Here is a 13,786-nt window from a genome sequence, read left to right as displayed (position 1 = left end):
TGGTAGCGTTAAACAGTTTCACAAGTTTTTGTATGTTAGTGATATGTTGTGTTATTTCAAGAAGATAACTATGGATCACTTTCATGCATCTGAAACCCAAAGGGTAAATAGATAGACAAAGTGTCCGCTAACCTCTGTCTTATCATAGATCAAGGGATTTATCAGACGTTCTTACTGTAGAATGGCTATTGAATACCAAGAGACTTATAACATTAATTTTCATTTCAGAGGGATGAGTAAAAATGGGATCATGTGCACTGTATGTTGGCAGGGAGATTGCCCTCTCATAGATTAAGATTTCTGTTGTCACAGACAGGATTTGATGTACATTACAAAAGTTGGAGGGTATTTTTAGATATAGCTTTTCATCTGAGACATGAATATACTATCATGACAAATTTTGGACAGTCCAAGGCCTATCAATGATCCTGATATATCAGACATATTTACTTTTGTGCATATTTGAAACTTTTTACAGTCATTTATGGTATCATCGTACATTGCATCCTGAAGGCTTTAAAACATATATTTTGATTAACAGGTGTATAAAAACAATTCACACACCAATCCTCCAGTTTCCTTACTGGGGCAGCTTCTGTGGCGTGAATTTTTCTATACAGTTGCAGCGGCAACTCCCAATTTTGACCACATGGAAGGTAATCCTGTATGCCGACAGATTCCCTGGATCAGAGATGACAAGCTGTTGAGGGCATGGGAGTATGTAAGTAATCATTAGAATTATTCAGTATCTGATTGACATGATTTGACTACTGTCTTAAGTAATTCTGGTGCTTTGAATATGGCATAGAATATTTGAAGCAGAATGATGTTTTGTTGTGCCTCGAAAGGGGCAAGCTGGAAGTACAGCAGATTAACTGAATGATCATGTGGTCAGTGCTTAGAATGGCAAACAGTATTCTAACAGTCAGAAAGTCAATTAAAGATGATCTAGGGGTGATACCCATTAAATGTAGCACAAGCACATTAACTCCAAATGAATAGGATCTTCTGGTAAAACAGTATTCAAACAGTCAGAAAGTCAATTAAAGATGATCTAGGAGTGATACCCATTAAATGTAGCACAAGCACATTAACTCCAAATGAATAGGATCTTCTGGTAAAACATAGACATTTAAACAAAAGCCATCAAAACAAAACAAATCCTATTAGTTTAAGTAAAAAGTCTATTTCATTTTTTCAGGCTCCAGTAAAGTTATTCTGTAGAGATTTAAAAAAATGTTAGTTGCTCTAAATTTATCTAGAGATATTATAAGTATTGCCTTTTGCTTACTGTTGTTTTGCTTATGATATAAAGGAACAACAACAAACATCCAGTCTCTCCTTGTTACCTACAATACTTGACAACACTTAACTCACACAGCTCATTCTTCGTGACTCTAGATTTTCCTGTGGTGAGAGGTATGCACTAGCCCTGCCTTTTGGCAAAATGATTGGAGCAATAGACACAGAGAGTAGGTAGGAACATTAGAAAGAAACATTTGGTAGAAAGATTAGGTTGAAATATTAGGTAGGAACATTATGTGAGAATTAGGTGGAAGTCATAGCTTGAAACATTAGGCGGATGCATTAGGAACATTAAGTAGAAGACAGAAGTTGGAACATTAGGCAGACAAATAAGATAGAAATAGTCGGTAGGAACATTAGGTAAGAGCCTGTGAAAACACTGAGCTAGAGTTGCCTTCTGCCAGGCCTGTTAAGGGTAAGGTAGTAAAGGCCAGGAAGCAGCACTGCAGTTCAACAGTAATGGACATACTTTTGCCATGGCCATCCTCTTGAGGGAGTTCCTGAAGGGAAGAGGCATCAAAGATATAAGTAAAAAACTGTTTATGATAGCTATTTGTTCTTATGCTTTATTCTTTTGTAAGTAGGAAGAAGATATCTTTGAACTTTGTTTTTTTCTTCTTTTTTCTTCTTTAAGGGGAAAACTGGATACCCTTTTATAGATGCTGTCATGACACAGTTAAGGAAAGAAGGCTGGATTCACCATTTGGCCCGCCATGTAGTAGCCTGCTTCTTGACACGAGGTGACCTATGGCAGCCTTGGGAAGATGGAATGAAGGTAAATGTTAGTAAGCTTTCCCATTTTTATCCTCTGTAATACTATGCCCATGAAGAAAATAAAGAAAATTGATGACATTGCACAGACCTGACACACTTTCACAGGCATTACCCAACTCTCCTTGCATGTGGCTGCAGTTTGAGTGAACACTTACAAAGCATCTCTATCAACCCTATCTTGTGCTTTCTTCAGATACATAAATGCCACATACTTCCTAATCCAGGGGTCCCTTCTATCCTTATAGAGGCTCCTGCAGCACTGAGGAAGCTGGGCATGCTCACTGGCCAGGACCACGTCATAAAGTGTTGTGTGTTTCTCTGTGTGCAGAAAGTGCAAGATAAATGAGTAGCAAGGGCTTGAGATGTGTTAAAACTGTGTTTGCAGTATTGTATTGATGGGTGATGTCCAGAACATAAGTGGGAGAGTGTTATTTGTGTTTTTCTGGGGAGTGTGGTTTCTGATGGGCATATGTCTGGTGGGTTGGAGTTTAAGACTTAGTTGTGAGGTTGGTTGTTTAGTGCTTGTCGGATTATTTTGGTTTGTATGTTTTTTTGTCGGTTTTATGTTTGTTGGGGGTGGGGGAACTGTGAGTAGAGGCTAACTATGGGGTGTTGGGGGTGGGGGAACTGTGAGTAGAGGCTAACTATGGAGCATGGTTAACTATTTTATTTCTGCTTAGGGGTTGTGTTTAGTTATAGAGTGATTTGGGTGGGAGGGGTTTATTGCTGTTGTATAGAATTGAGTGCTACTAAGTTGAGTCGGGATTGTGTCAGCAGGATCTTTCATTGTAAAGGATGTTGAGTGTTTGTGGTAACTCGGCTGCCATTGCTCTTTCTGAGTGCACTATTTAGTGTGGTTTCTGCCATTGTTATATTTGCTTTTGAGAGGATGGAAGACAAGTTAGATGAGGTATAGTTAAAGTGGAACAGATGAATTGTTTGTATAAGATGTTGAGGGATTTCTTTTCTCGTCCAGATTTGATGCCAGTTAGTTTTCAGAGGGCATTTTGTTTGTGTTGATGCTTTTGGTGTAAGATGTGAATGTCACATGTGTGTTATGTAATGCTTAGAATAGTTGGTGTTTTGCTTGTTGGAAAGGGATGTCTATACAAGATGATTGGAGGGTGTAAGCTGGATATCTGTCTATCTAGGGTTAAACATGGTTGATGACTTTAGTGGAGAGGCAAATGTTCTGTTGTGAGTGAGCCATTGCTCCAGTTGTGTAGTGTAGTGTTGCATGTTCAATGTGGTTTCAAGGTATTGCAATGAGATTCTTCTACTTACAAAGGACCTTCATGTTGACATTTGCCTGAGGGAATGGGAGGTCATTTAGGAAGAGATTCAAGAGAGTTGGAGAAAGAACTGCTCATTGGGAAACTACATTTTTGAGTTAAGTGTTTTAGTGGTGTGGTATTGTGACTGGCATGGTGGCCACAATGAAAGTGGCCAGCACTGATAGCCTTTATGATTCTTTGACTCAAAAGTTTGTCTCAAGAATTTTTCTTTAAGCACACTAGAAATAAATAATTAAGTGTATACTAAACCCATGCGGGTTCCAGTTTGACTATTTTATCTCCATGGAGTTGCTGACCCCCATTTTTAGCATTTTTCTGCCTTGGCACAATTGATCTTGCTACTCTGTTCCTTTAGATATGTTCCTTCATTGTTTTTTACAAAGATTTGTTTTGGATTTTCAAATCTTTAAAAGATTGTAGACTAGCAGAACACTTAGGCTTTGTTAATCACATCTTTCTCCAAAATGAAATTTGTTTTCTCGTATTAAGAAGCACGAGTGTTTCTCTTTTTCTCTAGTTTTTTCTTCCATGCTTCTCTGTATCGTTGGGAAAAACCATGTGTTATTTAACGTCCTTAGTAATTTTTTTTTTTTTTCCAAAAGAGGGAACAGAGAAGGGGCCCAGGTGAGGATATTCCCTCAAAGGCCCAGTCCTCTGTTCTCAACGCTACCTCGCTAATGCGGGAAATGGCGAATAGTATGAAAGAAAAAGAAAAAAAAAAGTAATTTATTGCTCTGCAGTGTCTATGTTATTCCTCTTAATGTCACACAAACAATCTTTAAGTTTAAATATTAACTTGTTTACCATCCATAAACTTGTACAGAAAAATTTTAACTTGAATTTCCAGTGTCACGATTATCCTGATTAGGGGACTCTTCTCAGTCTTTTATTTTGGTAATGAGTTTGCTAACTTTTAGTCCTGACTTTGATGTTCATAAGCTGCTTATCTTTTTCTTCAAGCATCTTTTACTAGCTGGCTTTTATTGTCATTACTGTGCATTCTAGTTCATTTTGGTTGTTCTATCTTCAAGGATATTATTTACTTTTCAGTTGCCCACAGGATTACTTGTATGATTTTGTCCATCTAAAGAATTCTTACCGCGACCAGATGTATGTCTAACTTCAACCACATACCATGAGTGAACTGTTTCATTCTAACTTTCTTCATAATCCTAACATTATTTTGCTGAAACGTTACTGGCCACATTTTTTAGATTCTTTTCATTCATCTGTCTCCCTTGCATCTCATCTGACAGCTCCTCCCTTACATTTAAGCAAATAGCCCTATGGTGTGCATTCTTCCCAACTTTTCATAAAGTATTGTGCAGTCTTTTATATAATTTCTTTCACAACTATTTGAGTCTTAAGTCACAACTCTATAAAACCTTGTCACAATTTCATGCATCTTTATAATTTTCTGTATAATACAGTTCTAAACAATTTTCTCTGTCACAGAGGACTGACCCATTTCCCCCTGTATAACAGGTGTTTGAGGAATTGTTGCTTGATGCTGATTGGTCTCTCAATGCTGGTAACTGGATGTGGCTCTCTGCCTCAGCTTTCTTTCACCAGTACTTCCGAGTTTACAGTCCTATTGCATTTGGCAAACAAACTGATAAGCATGGGGATTATATCAGGTAAAAATCTTATGAGTACTTGACAGATAATTTTCCATTCTGGGTTGGTATTTAGTGCCTTACTTATTCATGTAAGAGACTACAGCCATCTTACTGACAAGAATAATGCCTCCAAATTTTGTGCTTGCAAGTCCGTTGTTGAAGGAAACGTACAAAATCTGGTGTGATTGGACAGAGAGCCATTTATAATCATTGGTTTCACTATGATTTATATAAGTTTTACCTAGTCACTGCAAAAAGTTGTTTTATTATGTTAACTGAGATGTCAGGGGCAACTGCAGCCCTAATCAAGGATGTGGATAGGGATATGTATATTTTATATTTAGATATTTATATATTCATTATACTTTGTCGCTATCTCCCGCATTCACGAGGTAGCACAAGGAAACAGACAAAAGAATGTCCCAACCCCCCCACATACACATGTATATACATTCACATCCACACGTGCACATATACCTGTACATTTCAACGTATACATATATATACATACACAGACATACATATATACACACGTACATAATTCATACTTGCTGCCTTTATTCATTCCCGTTGCCACCCCACCACACATGAAATGACACCCTCCTCCCCACACACGCACACACACAAGGTAGCGCTAGGAAAAGATAACAAAGGCCACATTCGTTCACACTCGGTCTCTAGCTGTCATGTATAATGCACAGAAACCACAGCTCCCTTTCCACATCCAGGCCTCACAAAGCTTTCCATGGTTTACTGCAGATGCTTCACATACCCTGGTTCAATCCATTGACAGCATTTTGACCCTGGTATACCACATCGTTCCAATTCATTCTATTCCTTGCATGCCTCTCACCCTCCGGCATGTTCAGGCCCCGATCGCTCAAAATCTTTTTCACTCCATCCCTCCACCTCCAGTTTGGTCTCCCACTTCTCATTCCCTCCACCTCTTACACATGTATCCTCTTTGTCAGTCTTTCCTCACTCATATATATATATATATATATATATATATATATTTCATACTATTTGCCATTTCCCGCATTAGCGAGGTAGCGTTAAGAACAGAGAACTGGGCCTTAGAGGGAATATCCTCACCTGACCCCCTTCTCTGTTCCTTCTTTTGGAAAATTAGAAAAAAAAAAAAAAAGAAAGGGGAGGATTTCCAGCCACCCGCTCCCTCCCCTTTTAGTCGCCTTCTACGACATGCAGGGAATACGTGGGAAGTATTCTTTCTCCCCTATCCCCAGGAATAATATATATATATATATATATATATATATATATATATATATATATATATATATATTTTTTTTTTTTTCTTTTCTTTTTTTTGCTTTGTCACTGTCTCCCACGTTTGCGAGGTAGCGCAAGGAAACAGACGAAAGAAATGGCCCAACCCCCCCCATACACATGTATAAACATACGTCCACACACGCAAATATACATACCTAGACAGCTTTTCATGGTTTACCCCAGACGCTTCACATGCCTTGATTCAATCCACTGACAGCACGTCAACCCCGGTATACCACATCGCTCCAATTCACTCTATTCCTTGCCCTCCTTTCACCCTCCTGCATGTTCAGGCCCCGATCACACAAAATCTTTTTCACTCCATCTTTCCACCTCCAATTTGGTCTCCCTCTTCTCCTTGCTCCCTCCACCTCCGACACATATATCCTCTTGGTCAATCTTTCCTCACTCATCCTCTCCATGTGCCCAAACCACTTCAAAACACCCTCTTCTGCTCTCTCAACCACGCTTTTTTTATTTCCACACATCTCTCTTACCCTTACGTTACTCACTCGATCAAACCACCTCACACCACACATTGTCCTCAAACATCTCATTTCCAGCACATCCATCCTCCTGCGCACAACTCTATCCATAGCCCACGCCTCGCAACCATACAACATTGTTGGAACCACTATTCCTTCAAACATACCCATTTTTGCTTTCCGAGATAATGTTCTCGACTTCCACACATTCTTCAAGGCCCCCAGAATTTTCGCCCCCTCCCCCACCCTATGATCCACTTCCACTTCCATGGTTCCATCCGCTGCCAGATCCACTCCCAGATATCTAAAACACTTCACTTCCTCCAGTTTTTCTCCATTCAAACTCACCTCCCAATTGACTTGACCCTCAACCCTACTGTACCTAATAACCTTGCTCTTATTCACATTTACTCTTAACTTTCTTCTTCCACACACTTTACCACTTTAGAGGATGTGTGGATCAGGTGTTTGCTTTGAAGAATGTATGTGAGAAATACTTAGGAAAGCAAATGGATTTGTATGTAGCATTTATGGATCTGGAGAAGGCATATGATAGAGTTGATAGAGATGCTCTGTGGAAGGTATTAAGAATATATGGTTTGGGAAGCAAGTTGTTAGAAGCAGTGAAAAGTTTTTATCGAGGTGGTAAGGCATGTGTACGTGTAGGAAGAGAGGAAAGTGATTGGTTCTCAGTGAATGTAGGTTTGCGGCAGGGGTGTGTGATGTCTCCATGGTTGTTTAATTTGTTTATGGATGGGGTTGTTAGGGAGGTGAATGCTAGAGTTTTGGAAAGAGGGGCAAATATGAAGTCTGTTGTGGATGAGAGAGCTTGGGAAGTGAGTCAGTTGTTGTTCGCTGATGATACAGCGCTGGTGGCTGATTCATGTGAGAAACTGCAGAAGCTGGTGACTGAGTTTGGTAAAGTGTGTGAAAGAAGAAAGTTAAGAGTAAATGTGAATAAGAGCAAGGTTATTAGGTACAGTAGGGTTGAGGGTCAAGTCAATTGGGAGGTAAGTTTGAATGGAGAAAAACTGGAGGAAGTAAAGTGTTTTAGATATCTGGGAGTGGATCTGGCAGCGGATGGAACCATGGAAGCGGAAGTGGATCATAGGGTGGGGGAGGGGGCGAAAATCCTGGGAGCCTTGAAGAATGTGTGGAAGTTGAGAACATTATCTCGGAAAGCAAAAATGGGTATGTTTGAAGGAATAGTGGTTCCAACAATGTTGTATGGTTGCGAGGCGTGGGCTATGGATAGAGTTGTGCGCAGGAGGGTGGATGTGCTGGAAATGAGATGTTTGAGGACAATGTGAGGTGGTTTGATCAAGTAAGTAACGTAAGGGTAAGAGAGATGTGTGGAAATAAAAAGAGCGTGGTTGAGAGAGCAGAAGAGGGTGTTTTGAAATGGTTTGGGCACATGGAGAGAATGAGTGAGGAGAGATTGACCAAGAGGATATATGTGTCGGAGGTGGAGGGAACGAGGAGAAGAGGGAGACCAAATTGGAGGTGGAAAGATGGAGTGAAAAAGATTTTGTGTGATCGGGGCCTGAACATGCAGGAGGGTGAAAGGAGGGCAAGGAATAGAGTGAATTGGAGTCATGTGGTATACAGGGGTTGACGTGCTGTCAGTGGATTGAATCAAGGCATGTGAAGCGTCTGGGGTAAACCATGGAAAGCTGTGTAGGTATGTATATTTGCGTGTGTGGACGTGTGTATGTACATGTGTATGGGGGGGGGGGTTGGGCCATTTCTTTCGTCTGTTTCCTTGCGCTACCTCGCAAACGCGGGAGACAGCGACAAAGTATAAAAAAAAAAAAAAAAAAAAAAAAAAAAAAAATTATATTTATTTTGCTTTGTTGCTGTCTCCCGCGTTTGCGAGGTAGCGCAAGGAAACAGATGAAAGAAATGGCCCAACCCACCCCCATACACATGTATATACATACACGTCCACACACGCAAATATACATACCTATACATCTCAATATACACATATATATACACACACAGACACATACATATATACCCATGCACACAATTCACACTGCCTTTATTCATTCCCATCGCCACCTCGCCACACATGGAATACCATCCCCCTCCCCCCTCATGTGTGCGAGGTAGCGCTAGGAAAAGACAACAAAGGCCCCATTCGTTCACACTCAGTCTCTAGCTGTCATGCAATAATGCCCGAAACCACAGCTCCCTTTCCACATCCAGGCCCCACACAACTTTCCATGGTTTACCCCAGACGCTTCACATGCCCTGATTCAATCCACTGACAGCACGTCAACCCCGGTATACCACATCGATCCAATTCACTTTATTCCTTGCCCGCCTTTCACCCTCCTGCATGTTCAGGCCCCGATCACTCAAAATCTTTTTCACTCCATCTTTCCACCTCCAATTTGGTCTCCCACTTCTCCTTGTTCCCTTCTCCTCGGACACATATATCCTCTTGGTCAATCTTTCCTCACTCATTCTCTCCATGTGCCCAAACCATTTCAAAACACCCTTTTCTGCTCTCTCAACCACGCTCTTTTTATTTCCACACATCTCTCTTACCCTTACATTACATACTCGATCAAACCACCTCACACCACACATTGTCCTCAAACATCTCATTTCCAGCACATCCACCCTCCTGCGCACAGCTCTATCCATAGCCCACGCCTCATAACCATAAAACATTGTTGGAACCACTATTCCTTCAAACATACCCATTTTTGCTTTCCGAGATAATGTTCTCGACTTCCACACATTCTTCAAGGCTCCAAGAATTTTCGCCCCCTCCCCCACCCTATGATTCACTTCCGCTTCCATGGTTCCATCCACTGCCAGATCCACTCCCAGATATCTAAAACACTTTACTTCCTCCAGTTTTTCTCCATTCAAACTTACCTCCCAATTGACTTGATCCTCAACCCTACTGTACCTAATAACCTTGCTCTTATTCACATTTACTCTTAACTTTCTTCTTTCACACACTTTACCAAACTCAGTCACCAGCTTCTGCAGTTTCTCACATGAATCAGCCACGTAATCCAATAACACTCTCTGGCCATCTCTCCTACTTACATACGTATACTTATGTATATCTCACTTTTCAAACCAGGTATTCCCAATCACCAGTCCTTTTTCAGCACATAAATCTACAAGCTCTTCACCATTTCCATTTACAACACTGAACACCCCATGTGAAGTGAGTCAGTTGTTGTTCGCTGATGATACAGCGCTGGTGGCTGATTCATGTGAGAAACTGCAGAAGCTGGTGACTGAGTTTGGTAAAGTGTGTGAAAGAAGAAAGTTAAGAGTAAATGTGAATAAGAGCAAGGTTATTAGGTACAGTAGGGTTGAGGATCAAGTCAATTGGGAGGTAAGTTTGAATGGAGAAAAACTGGAGGAAGTAAAGTGTTTTAGATATCTGGGAGTGGATCTGGCAGTGGATGGAACCATGGAAGCGGAAGTGAATCATAGGGTGGGGGAGGGGGCGAAAATTCTTGGAGCCTTGAAGAATGTGTGGAAGTCGAGAACATTATCTCGGAAAGCAAAAATGGGTATGTTTGAAGGAATAGTGGTTCCAACAATGTTTTATGGTTATGAGGCGTGGGCTATGGATAGAGCTGTGCGCAGGAGGGTGGATGTGCTGGAAATGAGATGTTTGAGGACAATGTGTGGTGTGAGGTGGTTTGATCGAGTATGTAATGTAAGGGTAAGAGAGATGTGTGGAAATAAAAAGAGCGTGGTTGAGAGAGCAGAAGAGGGTGTTTTGAAATGGTTTGGTCACATGGAGAGAATGAGTGAGGAAAGATTGACCAAGAGGATATATGGTCGCAGGTGGAGGAAACGAGGAGAAGAGGGAGACCAAATTGGAGGTGGAAAGATGGAGTGAAAAAGATTTTGTGTGATCGGGGCCTGAACATGCAGGAGGGTGAAAGGAGGGCAAGGAATAGAGTGAATTGGAGCGATGTGGTATACCGGGGTTGACGTGCTGTCAGTGGATTGAATCAGGGCATGTGAAGCGTCTGGGGTAAACCATGGAAAGCTGTGTAGGTATGTATATTTGCGTGTGTGGACGTATGTATATACATGTGTATGGGGGTGGGTTGGGCCATTTCTTTCGTCTGTTTCATTGCGCTACCTCGCAAACGCGGGAGACAGCGACAAAGTATAATAAAAATAAAAATATTTTTTTTTTTTTTTATATACTTTGTCGCTGTCTCCCGCGTTTGCGAGGTAGCGCAAGGAAACAGACGAAAGAAATGGCCCAACCCCCCCCCCCCATACACATGTACATACACACGTCCACACACGCAAATATACATACCTACACAGCTTTCCTTGGTTTACCCCGGACGCTTCACATGCCTTGGTTCAATCCACTGACAGCACGTCAACCCCTGTATACCACATCACTCCAATTCGCTCTATTTCTTGCCCTCCTTTCACCCTCCTGCATGTTCAGGCCCCGATCACACAAAATCCTTTTCACTCCATCTTTCCACCTCCAATTTGGTCTCCCTCTTCTCCTCGTTCCCTCCACCTCCGACACATATATCCTCTTGGTCAATCTTTCCTCACTCATTCTCTCCATGTGCCCAAACCATTTCAAAACACCCTCTTCTGCTCTCTCAACCACGCTCTTTTTATTTCCACACATCTCTCTTACCCTTACGTTACTTACTCGATCAAACCACCTCACACCACACATTGTCCTCAAGCATCTCATTTCCAGCACATCCATCCTCCTGCGCACAACTCTATCCATAGCCCACGCCTCGCAACCATACAACATTGTTGGAACCACTATTCCTTCAAACATACCCATTTTTGCTTTCCGGGATAATGTTCTCGACTTCCACACATTTTTCAAGGCTCCCAAAATTTTCGCCCCCTCCCCCACCCTATGATCCACTTCCGCTTCCATGGTTCCATCCGCTGCCAGATCCACTCCCAGATATCTAAAACACTTCACTTCCTCCAGTTTTTCTCCATTCAAACTCACCTCCCAATTGACTTGACCCTCAACCCTACTGTACCTAATAACCTTGCTCTTATTCACATTTACTCTTAACTTTCTTCTTCCACACACTTTACCAAACTCCATCACCAGCTTCTGCAGTTTCTCACATGAATCCGCCACCAGCGCTGTATCATCAGCGAACAACAACTGACTCACTTCCCAAGCTCTCTCATCCCCAACAGACTTCATACTTGCCCCTCTTTCCAAAACTCTTGCATTTACCTCCCTAACAACCCCATCCATAAACAAATTAAACAACCATGGAGACATCACACACCCCTGCCGCAAACCTACATTCACTGAGAACCAAATAATATTTTTTTTTTTTTTTTTTTTTTTTTTTTTTTTTTTTTTATACTTTGTCGCTGTCTCCCGCGTTTGCAAGGTAGCGCAAGGACTATTTTTTTTCCCTCATTATACTTAATTGCTGTTTCCCACATATCCCCTGCGTGTCGTAAAAGGCAACTAAAAGGAGGATTTCCAGCCCCCCCACTGGAAATCCTCCCCTCCAGTTTGTACTTTTCCAAAAGAAGGAATGGAGAAGGGAGCCAAGTGAGGATTTTCCCTCTTAGGCTTGGTCATCTGTTCTTAACACTACCTCACTAATTAGAAAATGGCAAATATATATAAAAAAAAAAAGATATATATATGTATGTATACATTTTTTTCATACATATTCGCCTTATCCCGCATTAGCGAGGCAGCATTAAGAACAGAGGAGTGAGCCTTAGAGGGTATATCCTCACTTGGCCCACCTCTCTGTTCCTTTTGGAAAATTATAAATGGGAGGGGAGGATTTCCAGCTCCCCGCTCCCTCCCCTTTTAGTCACCTCTTACGACATGCAGGGAATACACATATACATATCAGCATATACATACATGTACATACACAGACATACTTATATATTCATGTACATATTCATACTTGCTGCCTTCATCCATTCCTGTCGCCACCCCAGCACACATGAAATAGCATCCCCCCTCTATTCCTTGCGCGCCTTTCACCTGCCTGTATGTTCAGGCCCCGATTGCTCAAAATCTTTTTCACTCCATCCTTCCACCTCCAAATTGGTCTCCCACTTCTCCTCGTTCCCTCCACCTCTGACACATATATCTTTGTCAATCTTTCCTCTCTCATTCTCTCCAAGTGACCAAACCATTTCAATACATCCTCTTCTGCTCTCTCAACCACACTCTTTTTATTACCACACATCTCTCTTACTCTTTCATTACTTACTCGATCAAACCACCTCGCACCACATATTGTTTTCAAACATTTCATTTTCAACACATCCACCCTCCTCCACACAATCCTGTCTATAGCCCATGCCTTGCAACCATATAACATTATTGGAACCACTATTCATTCAAACGTACCCATTTTTGCTCCGAGATAACGTTCTCGCCTTCCACGCATTCTTCATCACTCCCAGAACCTTTGCCCCCTCCCCCAGCCTGTGACTCACTTCCACTTCCATGGTTCCATCCGATGCTAAATCCACTTCCAGATATCTAAAATACTTCACTTCCTCCAATTTTTCTCCATTCAAACTTACATCCCAATTAACTTGTCTCCAACCTTATTGAACCTAATAACCTTGCTCTTATTCACATTTACTCTCAGCTTTCTTCTTTCACACACTTTACCAAACTCAGTCACCTTCTTCTGCAGTTTCTCACCCAAATCAGCCACCAGCACTGTATTTTCAGCGAACAAGTGACTCACTTCCCAAGCCCTCATCCACAACAGACTGCATACTTGCCCCTCTCTCGAAGACTCTTGCATTCACCTCCCTAACACCCCATTCATTAACAAATTAAACAACCATGGAGACATCACGCACCCCTGCCACAAACGGACATTCACTGGGAACCAGTCACTTTCCTCTCTTCCAACTCGCACATATGCTTTACATCCTTGATAAAAACTTTTCACTGCTTCTAGCAACTTACCTCCCACACCATATACTCTTAATACCTTCCACAAAGCATCTCTATCAG

General features: G+C 41.5%; 1 protein-coding gene across 4 annotated transcripts in view; it reads left to right on the top strand.

Annotated features, from left to right (window-relative positions):
- The window catches only part of phr6-4 ((6-4)-photolyase), a 46,076-nt gene that overhangs the window by 22,858 nt on the left and 9,432 nt on the right, over positions 1 to 13,786 (top strand). For 2 of the 4 annotated variants that reach the window (XM_071690398.1, XM_071690399.1), the window contains exons 8-10: positions 542 to 721; positions 1,940 to 2,080; positions 4,860 to 5,011. In XM_071690398.1, the coding sequence (XP_071546499.1) occupies positions 542 to 721; positions 1,940 to 2,080; positions 4,860 to 5,011 (473 nt within the window). Of the gene's footprint in view, positions 1 to 541; positions 722 to 1,939; positions 2,087 to 4,859; positions 5,012 to 13,786 lie in introns of all 4 variants that reach the window. The other 2 variants (XM_071690396.1, XM_071690397.1) reach the window with 1 other exon arrangement.

This window comes from Panulirus ornatus, chromosome 48 (genome assembly GCF_036320965.1).
Source record: "Panulirus ornatus isolate Po-2019 chromosome 48, ASM3632096v1, whole genome shotgun sequence".
In the NCBI taxonomy this organism is placed as follows: domain Eukaryota; kingdom Metazoa; phylum Arthropoda; class Malacostraca; order Decapoda; family Palinuridae; genus Panulirus; species Panulirus ornatus.
The sequence above is the reverse complement of the archived record's forward strand: the minus strand, read 5'-3'. Positions and strand labels throughout refer to the sequence as shown.